The sequence below is a fragment of the Mytilus trossulus genome, chromosome 12, assembly GCF_036588685.1.
Source record: "Mytilus trossulus isolate FHL-02 chromosome 12, PNRI_Mtr1.1.1.hap1, whole genome shotgun sequence".
In the NCBI taxonomy this organism is placed as follows: domain Eukaryota; kingdom Metazoa; phylum Mollusca; class Bivalvia; order Mytilida; family Mytilidae; genus Mytilus; species Mytilus trossulus.
The window spans coordinates 294,701-317,980 of record NC_086384.1 but is presented as its reverse complement, the minus strand read 5'-3'; the positions used below and the strand labels follow the sequence as shown (position 1 = coordinate 317,980).

The 23,280-nt window shown below is 33.1% G+C and overlaps 1 protein-coding gene across 2 annotated transcripts in view; it reads right to left on the bottom strand.

Annotated features, from left to right (window-relative positions):
* LOC134692722 (neuralized-like protein 4) overlaps positions 1-23,280 on the bottom strand; it is a 41,251-nt gene that overhangs the window by 1,623 nt on the left and 16,348 nt on the right. The window contains exons 4-26 of one of the 2 annotated variants that reach the window (XM_063553218.1): positions 21,810-22,099; positions 21,104-21,215; positions 20,718-20,806; positions 20,100-20,367; positions 19,447-19,537; positions 18,833-19,100; positions 17,891-18,053; positions 17,087-17,329; positions 16,620-16,698; positions 15,600-15,769; positions 14,544-14,672; positions 12,043-12,182; positions 10,950-11,162; positions 10,068-10,166; positions 9,492-9,611; positions 8,388-8,555; positions 7,821-7,979; positions 6,667-6,846; positions 5,001-5,082; positions 3,522-3,629; positions 2,476-2,614; positions 1,907-2,022; positions 1,383-1,530 (exon numbers count right to left, since the gene is read on the bottom strand). In XM_063553218.1, coding sequence (XP_063409288.1) covers positions 1,383-1,530; positions 1,907-2,022; positions 2,476-2,614; positions 3,522-3,629; positions 5,001-5,082; positions 6,667-6,846; positions 7,821-7,979; positions 8,388-8,555; positions 9,492-9,611; positions 10,068-10,166; positions 10,950-11,162; positions 12,043-12,182; positions 14,544-14,672; positions 15,600-15,769; positions 16,620-16,698; positions 17,087-17,329; positions 17,891-18,053; positions 18,833-19,100; positions 19,447-19,537; positions 20,100-20,367; positions 20,718-20,806; positions 21,104-21,215; positions 21,810-22,099 — 3,574 coding nt within the window. Of the gene's footprint in view, positions 1-1,382; positions 1,531-1,906; positions 2,023-2,475; positions 2,615-3,521; positions 3,630-5,000; positions 5,083-5,103; positions 5,151-6,666; positions 6,847-7,820; positions 7,980-8,387; positions 8,556-9,491; positions 9,612-10,067; positions 10,167-10,949; positions 11,163-12,042; positions 12,183-14,543; positions 14,673-15,599; positions 15,770-16,619; positions 16,699-17,086; positions 17,330-17,890; positions 18,054-18,832; positions 19,101-19,446; positions 19,538-20,099; positions 20,368-20,717; positions 20,807-21,103; positions 21,216-21,809; positions 22,100-23,280 lie in introns of those variants that run through there. The other variant, XM_063553219.1, reaches the window with a different exon arrangement.

Genomic DNA, 23,280 nt, shown 5'->3' with positions numbered 1-23,280 from the left:
AATCTTCCTCACAGAGGAGTTGCATACACAAGATGTCATTGTACAGTAAGTAAGATGCATGACATATTGTACAGGCACTTGTCTTCACAGAGGAGTTGCATACACAAGATGTCATTGTACAGTAAGTAAGATGCATGACATATTGTACAGGCACTTGTCTTCACAGAGGAGTTGCATACACAAGGTGTCATTGTACAATTAGTAAGATGCATGACATATTGTACAGGCACTTGTCTTCACAGAGGAGTTGCATACACAAGGTGTCATTGTACAGTAAGAAAGATGCATGACATATTGTACAGGCACTTGTCTTCACAGAGGAGTTGCATACACAAGATGTCATTGTACAATTAGTAAGATGCTTGACGTATTGTACAGGCACTTGTCTTCACAGAGGAGTTGCATACACAAGATGTCATTGTACAGTAAGTAAGATGCATGACATATTGTACAGGCACTTGTCTTCACAGAGGAGTTGCATACACAAGATGTCATTGTACAGTAAGTAAGATGCATGACATATTGTACAGGCACTTGTCTTCACAGAGGAGTTGCATACACAAGATGTCATTGTACAGTAAGTAAGATGCATGACATATTGTACAGGCACTTGTCTTCACAGAGGAGTTGCATACACAAGATGTCATTGTACAGTAAGTAAGATGCATGACATATTGTACAGGCACTTGTCTTCACAGAGGAGTTGCATACACAAGGTGTCATTGTACAGTAAGAAAGATGCATGACATATTGTACAGGCACTTGTCTTTGTGGCATATAAGACAACCAAATACAAGTATTACCCTGTTTTGCTCTTATGGTGGTTTTTTTAACCAAGTGTGTCAAAGAAGAGGGACGAAAGATACCAAAAGGACAGCCAAACTCATAAATCGAAAATAAACTGACAAAGCCATGGCTAAAAATGAAAAGGACAAACAGACAAACAATAGTACACATGACACAACATAGAAAACTAAAGAATAAGCAGCAGGAACCCCACCAAAAACTAGGGGTAATCTCAAGTGCTCCAGAAGGGTAAACAGATCCTGCTCCACATGTGGCACCCTTCAAAGAATGCTTAAAAGTTCAGAGTAATTTTAGGCAGTTAAGCTAGGTAGTTAACTCTTTAAATAGCAATGGGTTTGAATAACCTGTGTTAATAAGACACTTCAAATTCTAGTAAATTGTTCACACAAATTGCCAGTGATTTAAATTTGAAGGGATTGTAATGTGTTGAAAACATGTTCTTCAAAACTCTGTTATATATACTTACTAACCATGCTTATGTTTAGGACTAAATTTGTCAATTCAGCACATTTAATACACATATTAGAATACACACTGGCTCAAGACCAGATAATTACACTTTGATGAGTACTTACTTATATTTAGGACTGAATTCATTACATCCAGCATATTTAATAGTCGGAGATAAGTACACTGGTTTGAGACCGCAAGTTTCTGGTCGTGATTTCTCTGTGTATTTTGTTATAGATGATGTTAAAATACTGCATGATCCACTCTCACTTCCTAAAAATAGATTAAATTTTGAAAAGTTTAAAAATTGCTGATAATTGATAAATTTTTATAAAATGCAGCTAATAAACCCTAGAGTACAGCTCATTGAACAGATTAGTTCACACTGAACAGATCTCTGCGGAAATGCTTTCACAATAATTGCAGGAATGAAGAAATGCCTGCTAATTTCTATATGTTCAACAAAACAAGGATTAGATCACTTTCATGAACAATTATCCAACAAAATAATCCCAACCTTGAAAGATTTGGTATGCTGTTCTACACTCTAATATCTGTGGCTGTTCTTTATGAAAGATTTCACATACAGCCTCATTATCAGTACAGAAAGACATAATCTCAAGAAATCCCCCACACAATTTATTTTTACCTGACACATGTAAATCCCCAGTATCCACAATTCTCCGTAACAAGTCCATCCGTGTTCCGTAATAAGCTGAGTGCCATTTGTCCTGAACATTTAATGTGTGAGCTTTGTTCGGTAATCTGAAATAAATCAATGGACATCAGTTTTGTTTTTGTTCTTATGCGAGTCAGGGGTCATGTTACTGAAACTTGATGTGCTCATATTAAATTACTTACACTATTTCTTAAAAGATTGGATAAGGGTTTACAATACTGAATAGTAAAATTCAGAAATTATTAGACTAAAATGCGATTTTAATTATGTGATTTTGAGGAAAAATCCTGTATTTTAAACCCCCTAAAAATGAACCAAGGGTCAAAATACCATGAGTATAATGCCTATTTGCAAATCCTGGATTTCAATTGGCAGTTTCTGGATGAGGGATCTAATCAGCTGATATCTTATGATTATAGAGAAAATAAAATCCAGAGCTAATTCCATATGATAAATTGACTGTTTTTCATTGGTTATGTCTTCAGACATTAAGGTAGCCATCGCAAATCAGAGAGGTATACAAATTGCATTATACTTACTTGAAAGAGAATTTACACCATGAGGAAGGAAGAGCAAATTCTTTTGGTGGATCTCCTTTACAATGATACATTTCATCAGATCTAAGTTTGTGGCAGACATCACAGTAACAAATGTTCATGGAGGTGTCAAAATATCCATCTACAATAGATAAACATTTATAGAAGAATCAAGAATCATCTAAAAATAAACAAACATTCATTTAACCCCGCCACATTATTTATGTATGTGCCTGTCCCAAGTCAGGAGCCTGTAATTCAGTGGTTGTTGTATGTTTATGTGTTACATATTAGTTTTTCGTTTAATTTTTTTACATAAATAAGGCCTTTAGTTTTCTTGTTTGAATTGTTTTACATTGTCTTATCTGGGCCTTTTATACCTGACTATATGCAGTATGGGTTTTGCTCATTGTTGAAGGCTGTACAGTGACCTATAATTGTTAATGTTTGTGTCATTTTGGTCTTTTTGTGGATAGTTGTCTCATTGGCAATCATACCATATCTTCTTTTTTATATAGAGGGGTCAAAATATACACAAAAATATAGACGAACATTCGTGGAAGGATAAAAATATCCGTCTAAAAATAGACAAACATTCATAAAGGGGAAAAAAATGCTATTTGTATCCAGTTGTATTAGCATTGGCAAATCTAAATGGACAAATTTATTATCAAGTAAGTAAAAGGATGATAAGTCAAAGATATTTGGTATGTCACTGTGTAGGGATTAGAACATCTCATGTCTATGGTGATTTTATGCCCATGCCCCTTCCATCATGGTTTATTGATTTTTGAAATGATTATAATTTTCATGTATAAGTTTGTGATCAGGTCAGGTAAGGGGAACCACTTATGAATAGTATTGGCATTAGCAAATCTTATCTTCACAACAATTATTCTGCTTTCTCCACTCAGTCGTGATTCATTGACTTTAGTTAACATGTAAAAAGTATGGCAATTTTTATTTCAACATTTATATTTGAGTATTGAAATAATTTATAAGCAATACCTACCTGTTTTTTTTTATTATATTTATGTTATTATACATACCAGGAACTCCTAACAGTATTTTTATCCTAGAACAAATATTTTGGTATTCACAGTTCCGTACTAAGTTTGGTTCTACAATGTTTATTCTCCCTGACTTCTCCTTTACCACTACAAAACATGATAACATGATTTCAATACCTCATCTCATAATAAGACTTTAGATTCTCCCTGATTTCTCCCCTAACCACTACAAAACCTGATAATATGATTTCAATACCTCATCTCATGAATATTCATATTATAAACCAATAGGTTCTCCCTGACTTCTCCTTTACCACTACAAAACATGATAACATGATTTCAATACCTCATCTCATAATAAGACTTTAGATTCTCCCTGATTTCTCCCCTAACCACTACAAAACCTGATAATATGATTTCAATACCTCATCTCATGAATATTCATATTATTAACCAATAGGTTCTCCCTGACTTCTCCTTTACCACTACAAAACATGATAACATGATTTCAATACCTCATCTCATAATAAGACTTTAGATTCTCCCTGATTTCTCCCCTAACCACTACAAAACCTGATAATATGATTTCAATACCTCATCTCATGAATATTCATATTATAAACCAATAGGTTCTCCCTGACTTCTCCTTTACCACTACAAAACATGATAACATGATTTCAATACCTCATCTCATAATAAGACTTTAGATTCTCCCTGATTTCTCCCCTAACCACTACAAAACCTGATAATATGATTTCAATACCTCATCTCATGAATATTCATATTATAAACCAATAGGTTCTCCCTGACTTCTCCTTTACCACTACAAAACATGATAACATGATTTCAATACCTCATCTCATAATAAGACTTTAGATTCTCCCTGATTTCTCCCCTAACCACTACAAAACCTGATAATATGATTTCAATACCTCATCTCATGAATATTCATATTATTAACCAATAGGTTCTCCCTGACTTCTCCTTTACCACTACAAAACATGATAACATGATTTCAATACCTCATCTCATAATAAGACTTTAGATTCTCCCTGATTTCTCCCCTAACCACTACAAAACTTGATAATATGATTTCAATACCTCATCTCATGAATATTCATATTATAAACCAATAGGTTCTCCCTGACTTCTCCTTTACCACTACAAAACATGATAACATGATTTCAAATATCTCATCTCATAATAAGATTATAGATTCTCCCTGATTTCTCCCCTAACCACTACAAAACCTGATAATATGATTTCAATACCTCATCTCATGAATATTCATATTATAAACCAATAGGTTCTCCCTAATTTCCCCACTTACCACTGCAAAACATGATAACATAATTTCAATACCTCAACTCAATAATATTCTTATAACATATAACACAGGTAACATTTACCACTTTTGATAAATAACATTAAATTTTCTTATATTCTTATTAGGAACAATACTTAATGATTAAATCCAAAATACTATGGAATCAAGCAATTAAATACAACATATAATACCTTCATCAAAATCAGCTTTTTCTCTGTCCTCTGCAATACACATAGGGACGGGTGATACACGTTCTGTTGGTACGACAGAAACCTATCAATAAAAGAGAATACTATTCACATAGGGACGGGTTATGCATGTTCTGTTGGTACGACAGAAACCTATAAATACAATATTTCAACCCAATTACACAATCCTAAGAGTTTGACATATATAAGTAGAGGTTTTGTAAAACACTCACTCAGTTTGAATTACATTTATACTAGTAAGGATTATTTCAATTAAATGATTTGTGATTCCCGAAGTGCACTTTTGGTAATCTGGTCAAATTGTTTGTAAGTTTGGAAGGATATTACTGTGGTTTATACAAAACGGAGATAATATATTTTGAACTATGAATCAAATCTTTTTTTATTCATTGTGGTGTAAAAGCATTGACCAAAGCATATTTTGTGTGGAAACCTAAAGTAATAGCACATTCTGTAAACAGGGGAGATATCACATGTTTATATTACCATACATTTCTATTTTCCCACAGCCAGTGTAGGGGATGGGATCATGGTATATAATAAGGAGAGATAATTCCCTAATCATATCAACAATCTGTGATTCAGAATCAAGAGATGGATAAGTCCCCCTTCGTGATTTCCCCCATTCCTTAGTCAGGGGAGATAATTACCTATTCACATTGACAATCTGTTATTCAGAATCAAGAGATGGATAAGTCCCTGTAGTGATTTCCCCATTCCTTAGTCAGGGGAGATAATTACCTATTCACATTGACAATCTGTTACCGGTATTTAGAATCAAGAGATGGAGAAGTCCCTGTAGTGATTTCCCCGTCTCTAGTCAGGAGAGATAATTACCTTTTCACATTGACAATCTGTTATTCAGAATCAAGAGATGGAGAAGTCCCTGTAGTGATTTCCCCATTCCTTAGTCAGGGGAGATAATTACCTATTCACATTGACAATCTGTTACCGGTATTCAGAATCAAGAGATGGAAAAGTCCCTGTAGTGATTTCTCCGTCCCTAGTCAGGGGAGATAATTACGTTTTCACATTGACAATCTGTTATTCAGAATCAAGAGATGGAAAAGTCCCTGTAGTGATTTCCCCATTCCTTTGTCAGGGGAGATAATTACCTATTCACATTGACAATCTGTTACCGGTATTCAGAATCAAGAGATGGAGAAGTCCCTGTAGTGATTTCCCCGTCCCTAGTCAGGGGAGATAATTACCTTTTCACATTGACAATCTGTTATTCAGAATCAAGAGATGGAGAAGTCCCTGTAGTGATTTCCCCGTCCCTAGTCAGGGGAGATAATTACCTTTTCACACTGACAATCTGTTATTTAGAATCAAGAGATGGAGAAGTCCCTGTAGTGATTTCCCCGTCCCTAGTCAGGGGAGATAATTACCTTTTCACATTGACAATCTGTTATTCAGAATCAAGAGATGGAGAAGTCCCTGTAGTGATTTCCCCGTCCCTAGTCAGGGGAGATAATTACCTTTTCACATTGACAATCTGTTATTCAGAATCAAGAGATGGAGAAGTCCCCTTAGTGATCTCCTTATTCCTAGTCAGGGGAGATAATTACCTGTTCACATTGACAATAGAGATCTATTATTCCATAACATGGAAAGGGAATGTTCCTGGCTGTTAATTAGTAATTACCTGTTCACATTGACCATAGAGATCTATTATTCCATAACATGGATAGGGAATGTCCCTGGCTGCTACACCTTGGTCCATATTATCTATATAAAGGTGCAAACAGAAATCATTATCTATTAATAAGCCTACAGTTTGGCCTATTTTTAACTGGTCTAGATTTGGTCCATACTTTCCTTTCACCTGTAAAAGAAAAGAACTGCTGACATTATATTCCAAATAAGTTTTACTAAAATGTTTAAGTACAACTACATAATAAATATCAACCATTTACAAGATCTATTGACAAGATGATAATTTTCATATTTATTTCCTTTATAATATATAATCTTTGGATTTGTTATCATAAATTCCCAATTAGATATTAGTTAGCAATTATTTTATAAGTACAAGAATATCTAATAACAGTGTAAAAATGGTGTAAATATTTATTATCTCATTGGAAAAAAATATTCTGTATTCTTTAATCAATTAGGATAAACTAAGATCCTTGTCATATGGTCTCATTGGCAATCATACCCCGTCTTCTTGTCTTTTGATGTTTAAAAATATTTCATGTCATTTAAAATAATATAATAAAGGAACTTCTAATTCCATGTAATTGGAAATAACATTGTAAAGGAACTTCTAATTCCATGTAATTGGAAATAATATAATAAAGGAACTTCTAATTCCATGTAATTGGAAATAACATTGTAAAGGAACTTCTAATTCCATGTAATTGGAAATAATATAATAAAGGAACTTCTAATTCCATGTAATTGGAAATAACATTGTAAAGGAACTTCTAATTCCATGTAATTGGAAATAATATAATAAAGGAACTTCTAATTCCATGTAATTGGAAATAACATTGTAAAGGAACTTCTAATTCCATGTAATTGGAAATAATATAATAAAGGAACTTCTAATTCCATGTAATTGGAAATAACATTGTAAAGGAACTTCTAATTCCATGTAATTGGAAATAATATAATAAAGGAACTTCTAATTCCATGTAACTGGAAATAATATTATAAAGGAACTTTTAATTTCATAAAAAGAGGACTATTTGGATGCAAGAGAAACTTATCTATTTGGATGCAAGAGAAACTTATCACCTCTTTTAAACTTGTATACAGAAAATATTTCAATAACATTAAGAGGGCAATCTTTACCTTAAGACCACAACTGTAGACTGAATCACCTTGTACTACAATACATGACTTTTTAATACCAATGGCTGATACTGGAAAGTTAAATCTGTCAGGTGTAAAACCCAATACACCAACAACTAGTGAGCAACTCCAACAGGTATTTAATTTATCTACTTTTATCTGAAAATATATACAATAAACAATTTAATAACTTAATTGGCACAAATGGCATTTAGGAAATTAAAAGGAAGTGTAAATACCTAATTTTCAATGAAATCATGTCTAGCAAGAGATTTGCAATTCTAAATATCAGACGATTTCATTCGTAATAAAAAATCTTGAACTTGCTTCAAGTTTACACTGATCCTTTAGTTTTAGCAAATACAATTAAAGGCAAGCAGATGTTCTGAGACGTGTGTAGCTCGCCAGAATCTATCTTCTACAATGGTCACTCTCCTATGTCATAGACATACATATCAAAAAGAACTCAAACTTTGTTATTTACAGATTATCTCCACTTTAGATTTTACCAATAATTTGAGTTTCAATTTACACTTAATATTTAAACAAAAACCATAAGTAACTAACCTGGAATAATTTATTTCTCTTGAGACGACAACTAGTAACGATAACAGCTTGATTATAACTACCCGCTCTCTGTGCCGTACAGTTACCCGCTGACAGAATTATATTCTTTCCATGGTTACCATTGAAACTCACATTATTGGATGTATCCTGATCTTGATCTTTGTCAATCTACAATTATAGAAATAATTTATAGAGTTATAATTGCTCATGTTTTAGAAGAACTTTTTTATTTCTAAATTTAAGAGAACTAACAAAGATGATGATTCAAACCACATCTCCTCATTTTTAAAGCATCGCTAAACAATATCACAATACAAGGAATAAACTATTCACAATCTCAATGTTTTTTATTTTTCTTTATGTTGGATATTCTGTCAGGTATGAGTCAAATACTAGACCTATTAATCTGAGATAAATAACATCATCATTTTCATGATTTAGAATTTGATAAAGTAAAGTTAGCTCCCCTTACTTCAACATATCTGATAAGATAGTCACCTGTCTGGTCAATTTTGTAATTTTCTAGTCTTTAAGTACTAATCCAACAGATATTTATCTGTCCTTACTTCTATAATTCCTGTATGACACAATAGACAATGACTGATCAGCATAATATTATCTCCTTCTAATGAACCAATACCCGAGAAATCTACCCCCTTACCTAGATACAAGTTCTGAGAGTGTTGACACCTGACTAGCAAGCATTGGATTCAGCAGAGTTATTTCCCCTTACCTCTACAAGTTCTTACACTGTTGACACCTGAATAGGCAAGCATTGGATTGTCTCCCCCTGAATTACAGATCACAGATTTATTTCCCCTTACCTCTACAAGTTCTGACACTACTGACACCTGGCTGACAAGCATTGGATTATCTCCCCCGGAATAACTGATCAAGCAGAGTTATTTCCCCTTACCTCTACAAATTCTGACACTGTTGACACCTGGCTAGCAAGCATTGGATTATCCCCCCCTGAATAACTGATCACACATAGAGTTATTTCCCCTTACCTCTACAAGTTCTGACACTGTTGACACCTGGCTAGCAAACATTGGATTATCTCCTACTGAATTACTGATCACACAAAGAGTTATTTCCCCTTACCTCTACAAGTTCTGACACTGTTGACACCTGACTAGCAAGCATTGGATTATCTCCTCCTGAATTACTGATAACAGATATTGATTCAACAGATCCATATAAATCTATCACAGCAAACACATTCTGTAAGGAAACATAAGTGTTAACATAGTTGATTACATATAAAAGTTGTTACAGAAACAAGGTAAACATCTAACATTACACTATATAACTATGACTTACTTTTCAGTTTTCCATTATTATATATAGTCAAGAGATTGGTCTGCATCTAATATCATCTAAAGCCAGATAGCCTTCCATAAAGAAAACATTGAAATTTCAAAAACAGACAATGGCAAAATTTTCTCTTTCAAAATTTGTAATTGGATATATCATGTAATCATTCAATATCTATATTTATTTTTGTACCCACTTTACCTTAGGAATGTTAGAAGCAGCAACGCCCATATCTTCTCCATTGATATATACATGCATGGTGCCATTAAATGAACACTTCACCTTAGGAATGTTAGAAGCAGCAACGCCCATATCTTCTCCATTGATATATACATGCATGGTGCCATTAAATGAACACTTTACCTTAGGAATGTTAGAAGCAGCAACGCCCATATCTTCTCCATTGATATATACATGCATGGTGCCATCAGCACATCTCTTCACACCAACTCTGTTTCCTATCTGAAAATTGGACATAAATTAAAATAAAAGTTGTAAAAATAACTCAGAGCTATAAATATTCATAAAATTGAGAATGGAAATGGGGAATGTGCCAAAGAGACAACAACCCGACAACAGTAGAAGGTCACCAACAGGTCTTCAATGCAGCAAGAAATTCCCGCACCCAGAGGAGTCCTTCAGCTGGCCCCTAAACAAATATATATACTAGTTCAGTGATAATGGACGTCAAACTCAACTCCAAATTATACACAAGAAACTAAAATTAAGATAATACAAGACTAACAAAGGCCAGGGGGTCCTGACTATATATATTCATGAATATTCTTGTCAGGTAAACACAGAGCTATAAATATTCATGAATATTCTTGAAAGGTAAACACTGAGCTATAAATATTCATGAATATTCTTTGAAAGGTAAACACAGAGCTATAAATATTCATGAGTATTATTGAAAGGTAAACACAGAGCTATAAATATTCATGAATATTCTTGAAAGGTAAACACTGAGCTATAAATATTCATGAATATTCTTTGAAAGGTAAACACAGAGCTATAAATATTCATGAGTATTATTGAAAGGTAAACACAGAGCTATAAATATTCATGAATATTCTTGAAAGGTAAAACACAGAGCTATAAATATTCATGAATATTCTTGACAGATAACACAGAGCTATAAATATTCATGAATATTCTTGACAGATAACACAGCTATATTCATGAATAATATAAACCAGTACCGTATACATCTACTCTATGTACAATACAATTTATTAGACTTACCTCTAATCTATATAAAGATGGAGTATAATTTTCCTTAATAAGTGAGCCACATTTCTTGACCTCTGAGCCCAGAACAACCCATGTTGGTTTAGAGACTAGTTCTGTAGCTCTGGTGGGGACTAAGGATTGTGGAGTAGAGTCTGATATAGCTGAACTGGTCAGTCCAATGTGTAATGATCCAGACCAAACTTTGGATAGTGTTTCTATTCTAATCTACAAATACAATAATATTTAAAACATATGTTCAGAGAAGAATTGAAAGTTTTTCCATCTCACATGTGTATAATTCAAAATGTTAAATTAAACTGTCTATTGCTTTTACATAAGTTGTCTTTTAGTGCGTCTAACTGGTTAATTAAGTTGAGCCATTCACAAATGATATTTACATTTTGTTCACATGTTACACTGTCCTTTGTTAGGCCATAGTTATTATATTTTTAGTTTTACGAAATTTTTTGACAAAACCAATCGGTAGGAGTACGAAAAAAAAAATAAAAAAATTGCTGCTGCTGATTTTTTTTTTAATACCAACCGTCAATATCAAAAATTTGAGGAGAATTTCTACTAGTGTAACAACTATTTTTTTTTCTTGACAAGGTTTGAATTGAAAATCAATGTGCAACAAATTACTAAATCACCAAGAGCATAAATTTAGATTCTTTCATGCAGTTAAGAACTAAAATTTTTTTTTTTTGCATGAAAAACACTGGGTCGGAGGAGAAAAAAAAATAAAAATCAACATTTTTTATTTTATTTTTTTCCTATTTGCCAAAAATTAGGGTAGGAGGGTTCGTAAAAATAAAAAAAAACAAACTACGGCCTTAAGGGAGAAGCACATTTCCCAGGGTTCAGTGTTAACAAACATGTTTAACCCCTCTACATTCTCAATGTGTCTGTCCAAGGCTAGGAGCCTGTAATTTAGTGGTTCTTGTAGGTTCATGTCTGTCATATTTATTGCAAAGTGGAAATGCTATCATCAATTTAGGGTCCATAATCCTAAGTGAAGGGTGCCAGATTATCTACCAAGAAAGACAATATTAACTCTCACCAACATTATTAAAGCAGGAAGTAAAAACTTGGGAAAGGAAAATACCTCAAAAAGTTCATCTCTTTTGAGTGGATCAGAACTAAATACTAGTCCATGGTTAAAATTTCTCGTTCTACATGCAGAAGAACCATTATTTTTGATAGAAATATTCTTCCCACAGCACTGGCTAAACTTGTGTGTGACATCTGAAAAATAAAAGGCACCTTTAATTAAAGTTATTAACTAAAACCATTTACACCAGCTGTATTTTTATTTTTGTTTGTACCTGTCCTCAGTCAGGAATCTGATGTTCAGGAGTTGTTGTTTGTTGATGTGCTGCATAAGTGTATCTCGATTCTTGTTTTTTACATAGCTTAGGTTGTTGGTTTTTCTGTTGGAATTGTTTTTACACTAGTAATTTTTGGGACCCTTTGAAGCTTGCTGTTCGGTGTGAGCAAAGGCTCTGTGTTGAATACTATACTTTGACCTATAATGGTTTACTTTTATAAATTGTTACTAGGTTGGAGAGTTGTCTTATTGGCACTCATACCACATCTTCTTTTATTATACTTCACGTTAAAATGCCATATTTTGATTGGCTAATACGAGGGTGTCATTTTACTCTATCACATAGCTGAGAGGGTGACAATTTTTTTGAATGTTACCCTCTCGTCTAAACCAATCAAAAATCGACAATTTAAAGGACAATGGATTGAATTTACATCCAGTGGATGAATACAATGCTTAAGTTTTACGTTTTGGATTAAATTTTATTATTTTTACTGTCAAAAAAAAAAAAAAAAAACATCTTGTTGTTTATTTCTAATACTCGTAACGTTGTTATGTACGTGACGTCATAGAAAATCCTTTTGATATAAAATTAATCTGTAAAAGACAAAAATGGTAGGACGTTCAGTATAATAAATTATATAACACATAGCTGAGAGGGTGATAGAGCAGATTGGTACCCCTTGAAAAAGCATTGTCAACCTTGGCTTCGCCGCGGTTGACAATGTTTTCTCGGGGTACCAATCTGCTCTATCACCCTCTAAGCTATGTGTTATTTATATAATATCTACTGTTAAATATTTTGATTTGAGACAGAACAATTTTTCTGGAATATAAACACAAAAATTTAGTAATGAACATACATAAAAGTCTGATGGGTCGTTATCTTATATATTAACTAAGGACAAAGTTAGAGGTTACACATTACCTGATGGTGATACTATTGACAGATCTGTACTATTCTGTATATTAACTGAGGACAAAGTTAGAGGTTACACATTACCTGATGGTGATACTATTGACAGATCTGTACTATTCTGTATATTAACTGAGGACAAAGTTAGAGGTTACACATTACCTGATGGTGATACTATTGACAGATCTGTACTATTCTGTATATTAACTGAGGACAAAGTTAGAGGTTACACATTACCTGATGGTGATACTATTGACAGATCTGTACTATTCTGTATATTAACTAAGGACAAAGTTAGAGGTTACACATTACCTGATGGTGATACTATTGACAGATCTGTACTATTCTGTATATTAACTGAGGACAAAGTTAGAGGTTACACATTACCTGATGGTGATACTATTGACAGATCTGTACTATTCTGTATATTAACTAAGGGCAAAGTTAGAGGTTACACATTACCTGATGGTGATACTATTGACAGATCTGTACTATTCTGTATATTAACTAAGGACAAAGTTAGAGGTTACACATTACCTGATGGTGATACTATTGACAGATCTGTACTATTCTGTATATTAACTGAGGACAAAGTTAGAGGTTACACATTACCTGATGGTGATACTATTGACAGATCTGTACTATTCTGTATATTAACTAAGGACAAAGTTAGAGGTTACACATTACCTGATGGTGATACTATTGACAGATCTGTACTATTCTGTATATTAACTGAGGACAAAGTTAGAGGTTACACATTACCTGATGGTGATACTATTGACAGATCTGTACTATTCTGTATATTAACTAAGGACAAAGTTAGAGGTTACACATTACCTGATGGTGATACTATTGACAGATCTGTACTATTCTGTATATTAACTGAGGACAAAGTTAGAGGTTACACATTACCTGATGGTGATACTATTGACAGATCTGTACTATTCTGTATATTAACTAAGGACAAAGTTAGAGGTTACACATTACCTGATGGTGATACTATTGACAGATCTGTACTATTCTGTATATTAACTGAGGACAAAGTTAGAGGTTACACATTACCTGATGGTGATACTATAGACAGATTGGACCTTATTCTGTATATCAACTAAGGACAAAGTTAGAGGTTACACATTACCTGATGGTGATACTATGGATAGATCTGTACTATTCTGTATATTAACTAAGGACAAAGTTAGAGGTCACACATTACCTGATGGTGATACTATTGACAGATCTGTACTATTCTGTATATTAACTGAGGACAAAGTTAGAGGTTACACATTACCTGATGGTGATACTATGGATAGATCTGTACTATTCTGTATATTAACTAAGGACAAAGTTAGAGGTCACACATTACCTGATGGTGATACTATTGACAGATCTGTACTATTTTGTAATAAATTATTATCTGTAGGAAGGACTCCAGAACCACTTGTAATAGATACTTGGCTACACTGTCCATATAAATCTATCACTGCAAATACATCTGTAAAATACAAAAAAGCTACCTTTTGGTGTCTACTTTTAGTTTCAATTGTACAGATTTATCTATTATGTATTATTGCAAGGGAAATTAATCATTTCCACATTCAATGGGATTTTTAAATTTCTACTAAGAGAAATCCATCACTAATTGATTAATTAACTTGAAGAAAAAAATGATCTTCAAAAAACAGGTATTGATGCACAAAACTGCATGTGATGATGCATTTTTTCAATATCAATAATTTGTTTTCAATCTGACACCAACCTTGCACCTACTGACATGTAGAAATATCTGAACAGGCCACTCACTGCTACTGACAATGTACCAACTTACTTGTAGAAATATCTGAACAGGCCACTCCCTGCTACTGACAATGTACCAACTTACTTGTAGAAATATCTGAACAGGCCACTCACTGCTACTGACAATGTACCAACTTACTTGTAGAAATATCTGAACAGGCCACTCACTGCTACTGACAATGTACCAACTTACTTGTAGAAATATCTGAACAGGCCACTCACAGCTACTGAAAATGTACCAACTTACTTGTAGAAATATCTGAACAGGCCACTCCCTGCTACTGACAATGTACCAACTTACTTGTAGAAATATCTGAACAGGCCACTCACTGCTACTGACAATGTACCAACTTACTTGTAGAAATATCTGAACAGGCCACTCACTGCTACTGACAATGTAGCAACTTACTTGTAGAAATATCTGAACAGGCCACTCACAGCTACTGAAAATGTACCAACTTACTTGTAGAAATATCTGAACAGGCCACTCACAGCTACTGAAAATGTACCAACTTACTTGTAGAAATATCTGAACAGGCCACTCACAGCTACTGAAAATGTACCAACTTACTTGTAGAAATATCTGAACAGGCCACTCCCTGCTACTGACAATGTACCAACTTACTTGTAGAAATATCTGAACAAGCCACTCCCTGGTCTCTACCATTATAATAAAAGTGTAGCGTCCCGTCAGAACATCTCATCATCCCCAGACGACACCCTACAGTTACTAAATCTAAATCTAAAGGATAACCATTTCTTATAGTAGTACCATCCTGCATGATGGCAGATCCACTGAAAACAAAAAGTAAACACACATAAATATCATGTATGTATGGACATAGATCCACTGAAAACAAAAAGTGGACACACATAAATATCATGTATGTATGGACATAGATCCACTGAAAACAAAAAGTGGACACACATAAATATCATGTATGTATGGACATAGATCCACTGAAAACAAAAAAGAGGACACACATAAATATCATGTATGCATGATGGCAGATACACTGAAAACAAAAAGTGGACACACATAAATATCATGTATGCATATAGGCAGATCCACTGAAAACAAAAAAGAGGACACACATAAATATCTTGACTAAATCATTGCAAGTCAATTTAAAATGAAAAGTGGACACATACAAATGTCACGGCAACATCATAGAATATATATATAATAGAAAACATAAATACAATAGTTGCATTGTATCATATTCGGTGGGAAAACATAAGATGGACACATCTAAATGTCATAGCTGTATTGAAGCAGATTCAATTAAACATGAAGTGGACACACATAAATGTCATGTCTTAATAGTAGCACATCCATTATAATTGTGTACCTTAAAGGTATTGTCGGTGTGTACTATAAAGGTATTGTTTGTGTACCATAAAGGTATTGTTTGTGTACTATAAAGGTATTGTTTGTGTACCATAAATGTATTGTTTGTGTACTATAAAGGTATTGTTTGTGTACTATAAATGTATTGTTTGTGTACTATAAAGGTATTGTTTGTGTACTATAAAGGTATTGTTTGTGTACCATAAAGGTATTGTTTGTGTACCATAAAGGTATTGTTTGTGTACCATAAAGGTATTGTTTGTGTACTATAAAGGTATTGTGACTGGAACATACCTTAACATCCAGGTATCATAATCTATATCTGTCATGGTGTTAGGAAATTCTAAATCTTCTGGCTTGATGGCTGTTACTCCTAAAAAATATACCAAAGACAAATATTCTTAAACTTTTAAAAGGCTATCACTCCTGAAGAGAAAACATCACATAAATACTAGAGCTTTATACCTTGGGGAAACATAAAAACATTATTTCTCTTGATTTCTGCCTTCCTCCTATAAAAATAAGTATTTTCACTTTTATTTGAACTCTTTTGCATAAAACCTGAACTAAGTATTTTGCCTACTAACCCCTCATTACAGCACAAACATAGACCAATCATTTTCTCCTGGGGACTGCCTTATCACACCCTAGAAAGAACAAGACACACAATTGACATAATTACTAGGTCTGCATAGTTGAATTCAGTAGATTCAACATAGAAAGACCCAAAAATAATCATTTCATTGTTGTGGCAGACTTACCAGCCTCAATAGACCCAGACCAACGATCCACCATTTTCTCAATAATGATTTCAAACAGTTCGTTATCTTTTAATGGTCTGTTACTCATGATGATGGCATCATTAAATTCTCCCGTGGCATTAGGACGTGTAGCAGTTCTACCATTGTTGACAATTACAGCATTCTGTCCATGGACAAGATGAAACCTTAATTCTTCTGTCTCAACCATACTACTAGATTCTGCATCTGGAGAGCTAAGACTATCTGGAAATAAAAAAGAAAATTACCATGTAAGATTATAATTGTTTTTTTCCACTTCTAAAAATCCTGCATGTTTTATGATTGAATGTTCAGCATTAGTTTTATTTTCTTACATTTAGTAATTGTTTTCTCCTTAGTATTTGATTTGCTGTCATCTTCTTAGCAAAAAACACATTTTCTTAATATACATGTAAAGACACTTAAAAGATTAGATAGGTTTCTACTGAATTGCGCTAATTTTGATCAACTAAATGAGATGATATTGTTAACAAGTATGAGAAACCGTGGAGTAAAAGGTCAGCCAACAACAAATACAAAATCAAACTCAAAATATGTTTATTCAAGTCCCTATTAGAATTTTAAGGTTTGCATGAAAAAAACCTTCTTTTTTTTAAATAAGAAATGGAAATTGGGAATGTGTCAAAGAGACAACAACCAAACCAAAGAATAAAACACACAGCCTAAGGCCAAAAATATAGTTCAGTCCATCTGTTAAAATATATTTTTCTCATTATTTTACTGTGAGTGTCCAAAGTTTCCCTTTAAAACTTGTAATTGTCTTACCATATCTATCTATAATTGTGGCCTGTGCAGCTTGTCCATACAAATCTACCACACCAAACACATTCTCTGGAACATTAGTGGCAGCTTGACCCTGGTCTATACCATTAACATAGAAATTCAAAGTCCCATCAGCTCGCCTTCTTACACCTACTCTATCTCCTGCCTAAAATAGGTTAAATCAAAGAACTGTTAATGCTGTGGGACAGGTTATACCATTAACATAGAAATTCAAAGTCCCATCAGCTCTTCTTCTAACACCTACTCTATCTCCTGCCTAAAATATGTTAAATCAAAGAACTGTTAATGCTGTGGGTCAGGTTATACCATTAACATAGAAATTCAAAGTCCCATCAGCTCTTCTTCTACCACCTACTCTATCTCCTGCCTAAAATATGTTAAATCAAAGAACTGTTAATGCTGTGGGACAGTTTATACCATTAACATAGAAATTCAAAGTTCTTATCCTGGCTCCTTAGCAATCTCCTGCATAAAACATATTAAATCAAGGCAGAGTGACAGCTAGGGCCTAAAATAAAATATTGTTTGTTTCCCCAATCTCGACCGAATCTGCAAAAACGGTCCTACTCATAAAATTTTATTTTCCAAACTTAGTCAAATATTATTTTATTCATTTTCAATTTTCATGCTGACCAGATCAACCAGCATTGTTCCAGCTTTTAGGAAAAAATAAAATTATTTCCCTACCTACCTACCCACACCTGGCTTGGCAGGGTCATGATTGAGGAAACAAACAATATATTAATTTCGGCCTAGAGGGACAGTCTATTCTGCTAACCAAGTTGTATTAAAAAAAAGAAAAGAATTTAACACATAGATAACTTTTAACAGAGTCTATGTGGAACACTCTTTCAACCTTTAAATATTTCATGATTGTGTCAACAATAAGAGTCATCCCAATCCCTTTCCCCTAGGTAATCCTACCTTTAAGCGATCAAGGTTCTGTCCATATTCATCAATAACTGTTGTTCCATTATGCATCACTCCATTCCCTGTCATCATCCATGTCCCAGATCTGATGTTTGTCATTGTTGAAGGGAACTCCAGCTCCTCGGCACAATGTAATGTCACCCCTATCTCTACTGACCCTGCCCACTTGTCTATCATTTTATCAAGTCGGACCTCAAATAGTTCATCTGGTTTCAGTGTTCTAGTCGTTAGTACAACACCATTGTTAAAATCATCCATTGCACTGCAAAATCAACAATATTTTTTAATGTTAATTTACAGGATTCACGTTTTTCTTATTTTCAAAGATTTTTTATTCTTCTTTCAAAATATAGCATGGTTAAAAAATGTCTTTCCTTTTTTAATTTACATAAAGAAATGTGTTAATCAACAAATTTTGGATTTAACATTGATCTGCATACAAAATATAATTCACTTAACAATATTAGTTTTACTTTATACACAAACCTAAACAAAAAGTTGATGCTGTGGCTGTATATATATAAATATATTTACATTGAAATTTTGACCATGAAGGTTTCTTAAGTTGATTTTTTTAATTATTATTAATACCCATGAAATAAACTTACTTAGGTCTGAGAGCTGTTCTTTGTCCACTCATAACAGTAGCATGTGACCCACATGATGTATGAAACAATAACCTGTCAGATTCTTCTTCATCTAAAAAATATATCTCAAACATTATAATATTGATACATGTGACCACTTCAGATACAACCATTATAACAATTAAGACTAGTTTGAACAGAACATGGAACAAAACAACAAAAGTGATGGTATTAGTTTTTTAAACCCTGAACTGATCATTTATAAGTTTCATGAAATTTAGTTCTTCTATTACAGTGACTGTGGATGCATTATTATTTGTTGGATACCAATTTTTGTATTTTCGTGGGTACATGAATTCTCAAATACTCAATGGATTGTCAACTATAAGATAGGCTTTGTATGCAGAGATTGGCAAAACCACAAATCAAATATTTCTCTATCCACGAAAATTGAGACCTAAAAAATGGATCCACAATGACAACTTTAAAACAGTTTGACATAATAGTGACGCTTCAGGCATCAAACCCAAACACTTGGACACCTTGTTTACAAAAGAGTTAATCCCTTCTTTATATTCAAATGAATAAAGCCCTGTTGTATAAAAGGGAGATAAGTCCAACTAATATACACGCAAATAATCCTCTTTTTATGTACAAGGGAGATAATCAATTACCAATATTAGTAACTTCCAACGCTTCTTCATCATACAGATCAGGAAAATGTCGGAAAACATTATTTCTTGTAACTGTGTTTTGTATGTTGTTAGGGTAGTTAGGATCATTTCTATCCAGAATGGTTACTTTGACAGCCATCCCATAGAGGTCCACCACACCCCATATAGTCTGTGGGGTCTCGTTAGAGGCCACACCTTGGTCCTGACCATTGATGTAATAATGTAACTGACCATTAGATTTCCTCATCAAACCGATTCTATCTCCCTCCTGGAAAAAAGTAGTTTATTGAATATAAATAGAAGTAGACTTAAGATGGAACTGTGCCATAAAGATTTGTAATTTTAAATTTTGTTTTGTTTTATTTAATAAATGAACAAAAGGAGATATATGGCACATAAGAGTTCATTTTTAGCTGAAGAATCAATTTAACATTGTTTTGAATTATGTCTCACTGCATAGGAACTTAAGGTTTCTAACCCAAATCCCAAACCTTCTATATTCATACACCAGTCTTATTACAAGCCTAATTGTCCCATAAACCACAGGTGCCCCCTCTATATGGTAACTTATCTCTATACTAACCCTCACCCTAAACCCTAATCCTAACCCTAACTTACAGCCAATTCATCTAAGTTATATTGTCCATACTCTCTTCTTGTACCTTTCCCATTGGTTAGAATTCCACAACCACTCATCATTATGGTACCTACAATATAAAATGTCATCATGTAGTATTGTTTCAAATATAGAAAATATATCATGCAATCAAATCATGCAAATAGTAACTTTTCATTGGCTATGCATTTATCATGTGATCAATGATTTATGTGTCATCAGCAGCAAATAGTAACCTTTCATTGATGGAAAATTCAACATGTGATCAGTTTAACTGCAAAATCATAATGTGCTCTACTATAAATACACCCCGACATGAATAAGTATTAAATCATTGGCAACAAGTTCACTTTTTTCTTTTTTAAATGCCCTTTGAAGAAAAACTAACCAGATCTCATATTTGTCATAGTTGCTGGAATGTCCAAAGTACCAGGATTATGTGTTGTAATTCCAACCTCTATAGACCCTGACCATTTATCTACTAAAATATCCAAACGAATCTAAAACATACAAACATATATGTTAGTCCCTATTATATCATTTCTACTGCTCATCTATCTTATACACTGATAAAGAACTCTAGATTTTCAAACCATACAAAAGGTAATAATTTGTAGTGTTAACTCCTATTCATCATTTTGTCCATCTAAACTGTTTGACAATGAAAGCATAATTATTTTTTTTTATCTGATGCATATTAACCTTATCAAGATTTTGTTTATTGGTGGATTGAGGAAAACATTTTTGTGGATACTTAATTATTTGGCTTTGTAAAGTTTGCATATATTCCCTTAGAAAATTTGTAATTGGTTGATCATTTAAATTTAAACCATAAAACTAAGGAAAATTGTTATCCTATTAAAGAACATTAAGGATTCCACAGTAACAATAACTCAGTTTTTTGTTGTTGAAGTTTAGATAAATCAAGTTTTCACATCTTGAAATGGTCTTTAGCATGTGTATTATCATAATTATTCAATCGTATATTGTTTGCCTATAATTGCTTACATCCACTTCAGGTGAACTCTGCAAGATAGTGGGAAATCATACCGCATCCCCTAATTTTACATTGGATAATATATAATGCAACATACTTCAAACATTTCATCATTTTTCAAAGGTCTATTTGTCATCACAACTCCATTATTGAACTCATCCAGGGGGCGCTTTCTCTCTGCTGTTCTCATTTCATTGGTTAATTTAATAAGACTGCCACACTTTTGATGGAATGTTAACATATCATTTGAAGGTGAAGCTTCGGCATTGGAAGTATTGGATGTTGATAAAATGTCTGCACTTCTGGTTAAATCATTGACAATCTGATTGGATAATTGTGTCAGAAATTCATTGGCTATCTGACTGGCAACATCATTAGAGGTGATATCTGGAACAGAATTGATTGGATATTTGTTACAAAACTTGTGTAAAAATCATCGGAGGATAAAATATTAACTTTCTTTCCTTCTGACTGAAGATTATGCAAGTACAAAATGTATTAAACAATTTTTGTACAATAATAAAGTATTTACATATATATCAAAATACTTAGAATGATTGAATGATTGAATGATATTAAAGGGAAACTTCACAAAAAAATCAAAAATTGATATTATGTCCATTCTGTATAAATATGCTCAAATTTATAAATATTAAAGTTTTATTCCGCTAGATAAGAGATCACCATCGATTTTAAATTTTGAGTATCAGTACTCTGCCTTCCGCCATTTTGTTATCTTGTCCAAATAAAAATCACGATATGTCTATAAACCACAAAGAAACAAAACTACAGTAACCGATGTAGTCTTAATTACGTGTCGATATCTTGTCAATCGTACGGTTGTTTTATCTGACTAACTAACTTGATACGGAAAATGTTCTTATTTTTTTAATAACCATATAGTCTGTTATTTTTAAACTGTTAATATTGGAATTAGTTAAAAAGTCAAAGTTCAAATCATAAATAAGTGTTCCGTGAAAATTGTTTTCGAAAATCTAATTCGTTCATAATTCTTTAAAGTAATACACTTTATTCAAATAAATTAGGATCTTCGCTCCACTGATCACCCGCATGGCTTAAGGTATTACTCCCAAAGGTATTGTGAGGGGTGTAAGGTGACACGTCCAGGTATTCAAGCGATTTCCTGTCGTGCTTGCTAGTTCATGCATCGTTTCACTTCTGTAGGTATTGATCAGTGTACACGGCCGATAACTTATAACTTTCCATTTTGAACTATCAGGTGCATGTATAATATACATCTCTGTCTTGCGTGTCCGAAAGTGATATAATATACTAGTCATTACTTAACTCATACGCTTGTTTATAAATAAAATTTCTGGTGTAAAGAATATTATTTATAAAAAAAAAAATGATACAAAAAAAAAAAAAATAAAAAAAAAATTGAAGATATACAAATATACGTATTTTTTCCAAGGGTTAATTTGGGAAAATCAGAGACATATAATACACTGGGAAAATGTAATATTTACTCGTTGTCAATAGTAAAGGACATAGTTGGATCATTCCAGAAATGTTGATTAAAAAAATGATGTGCGCACTTGTCGAAG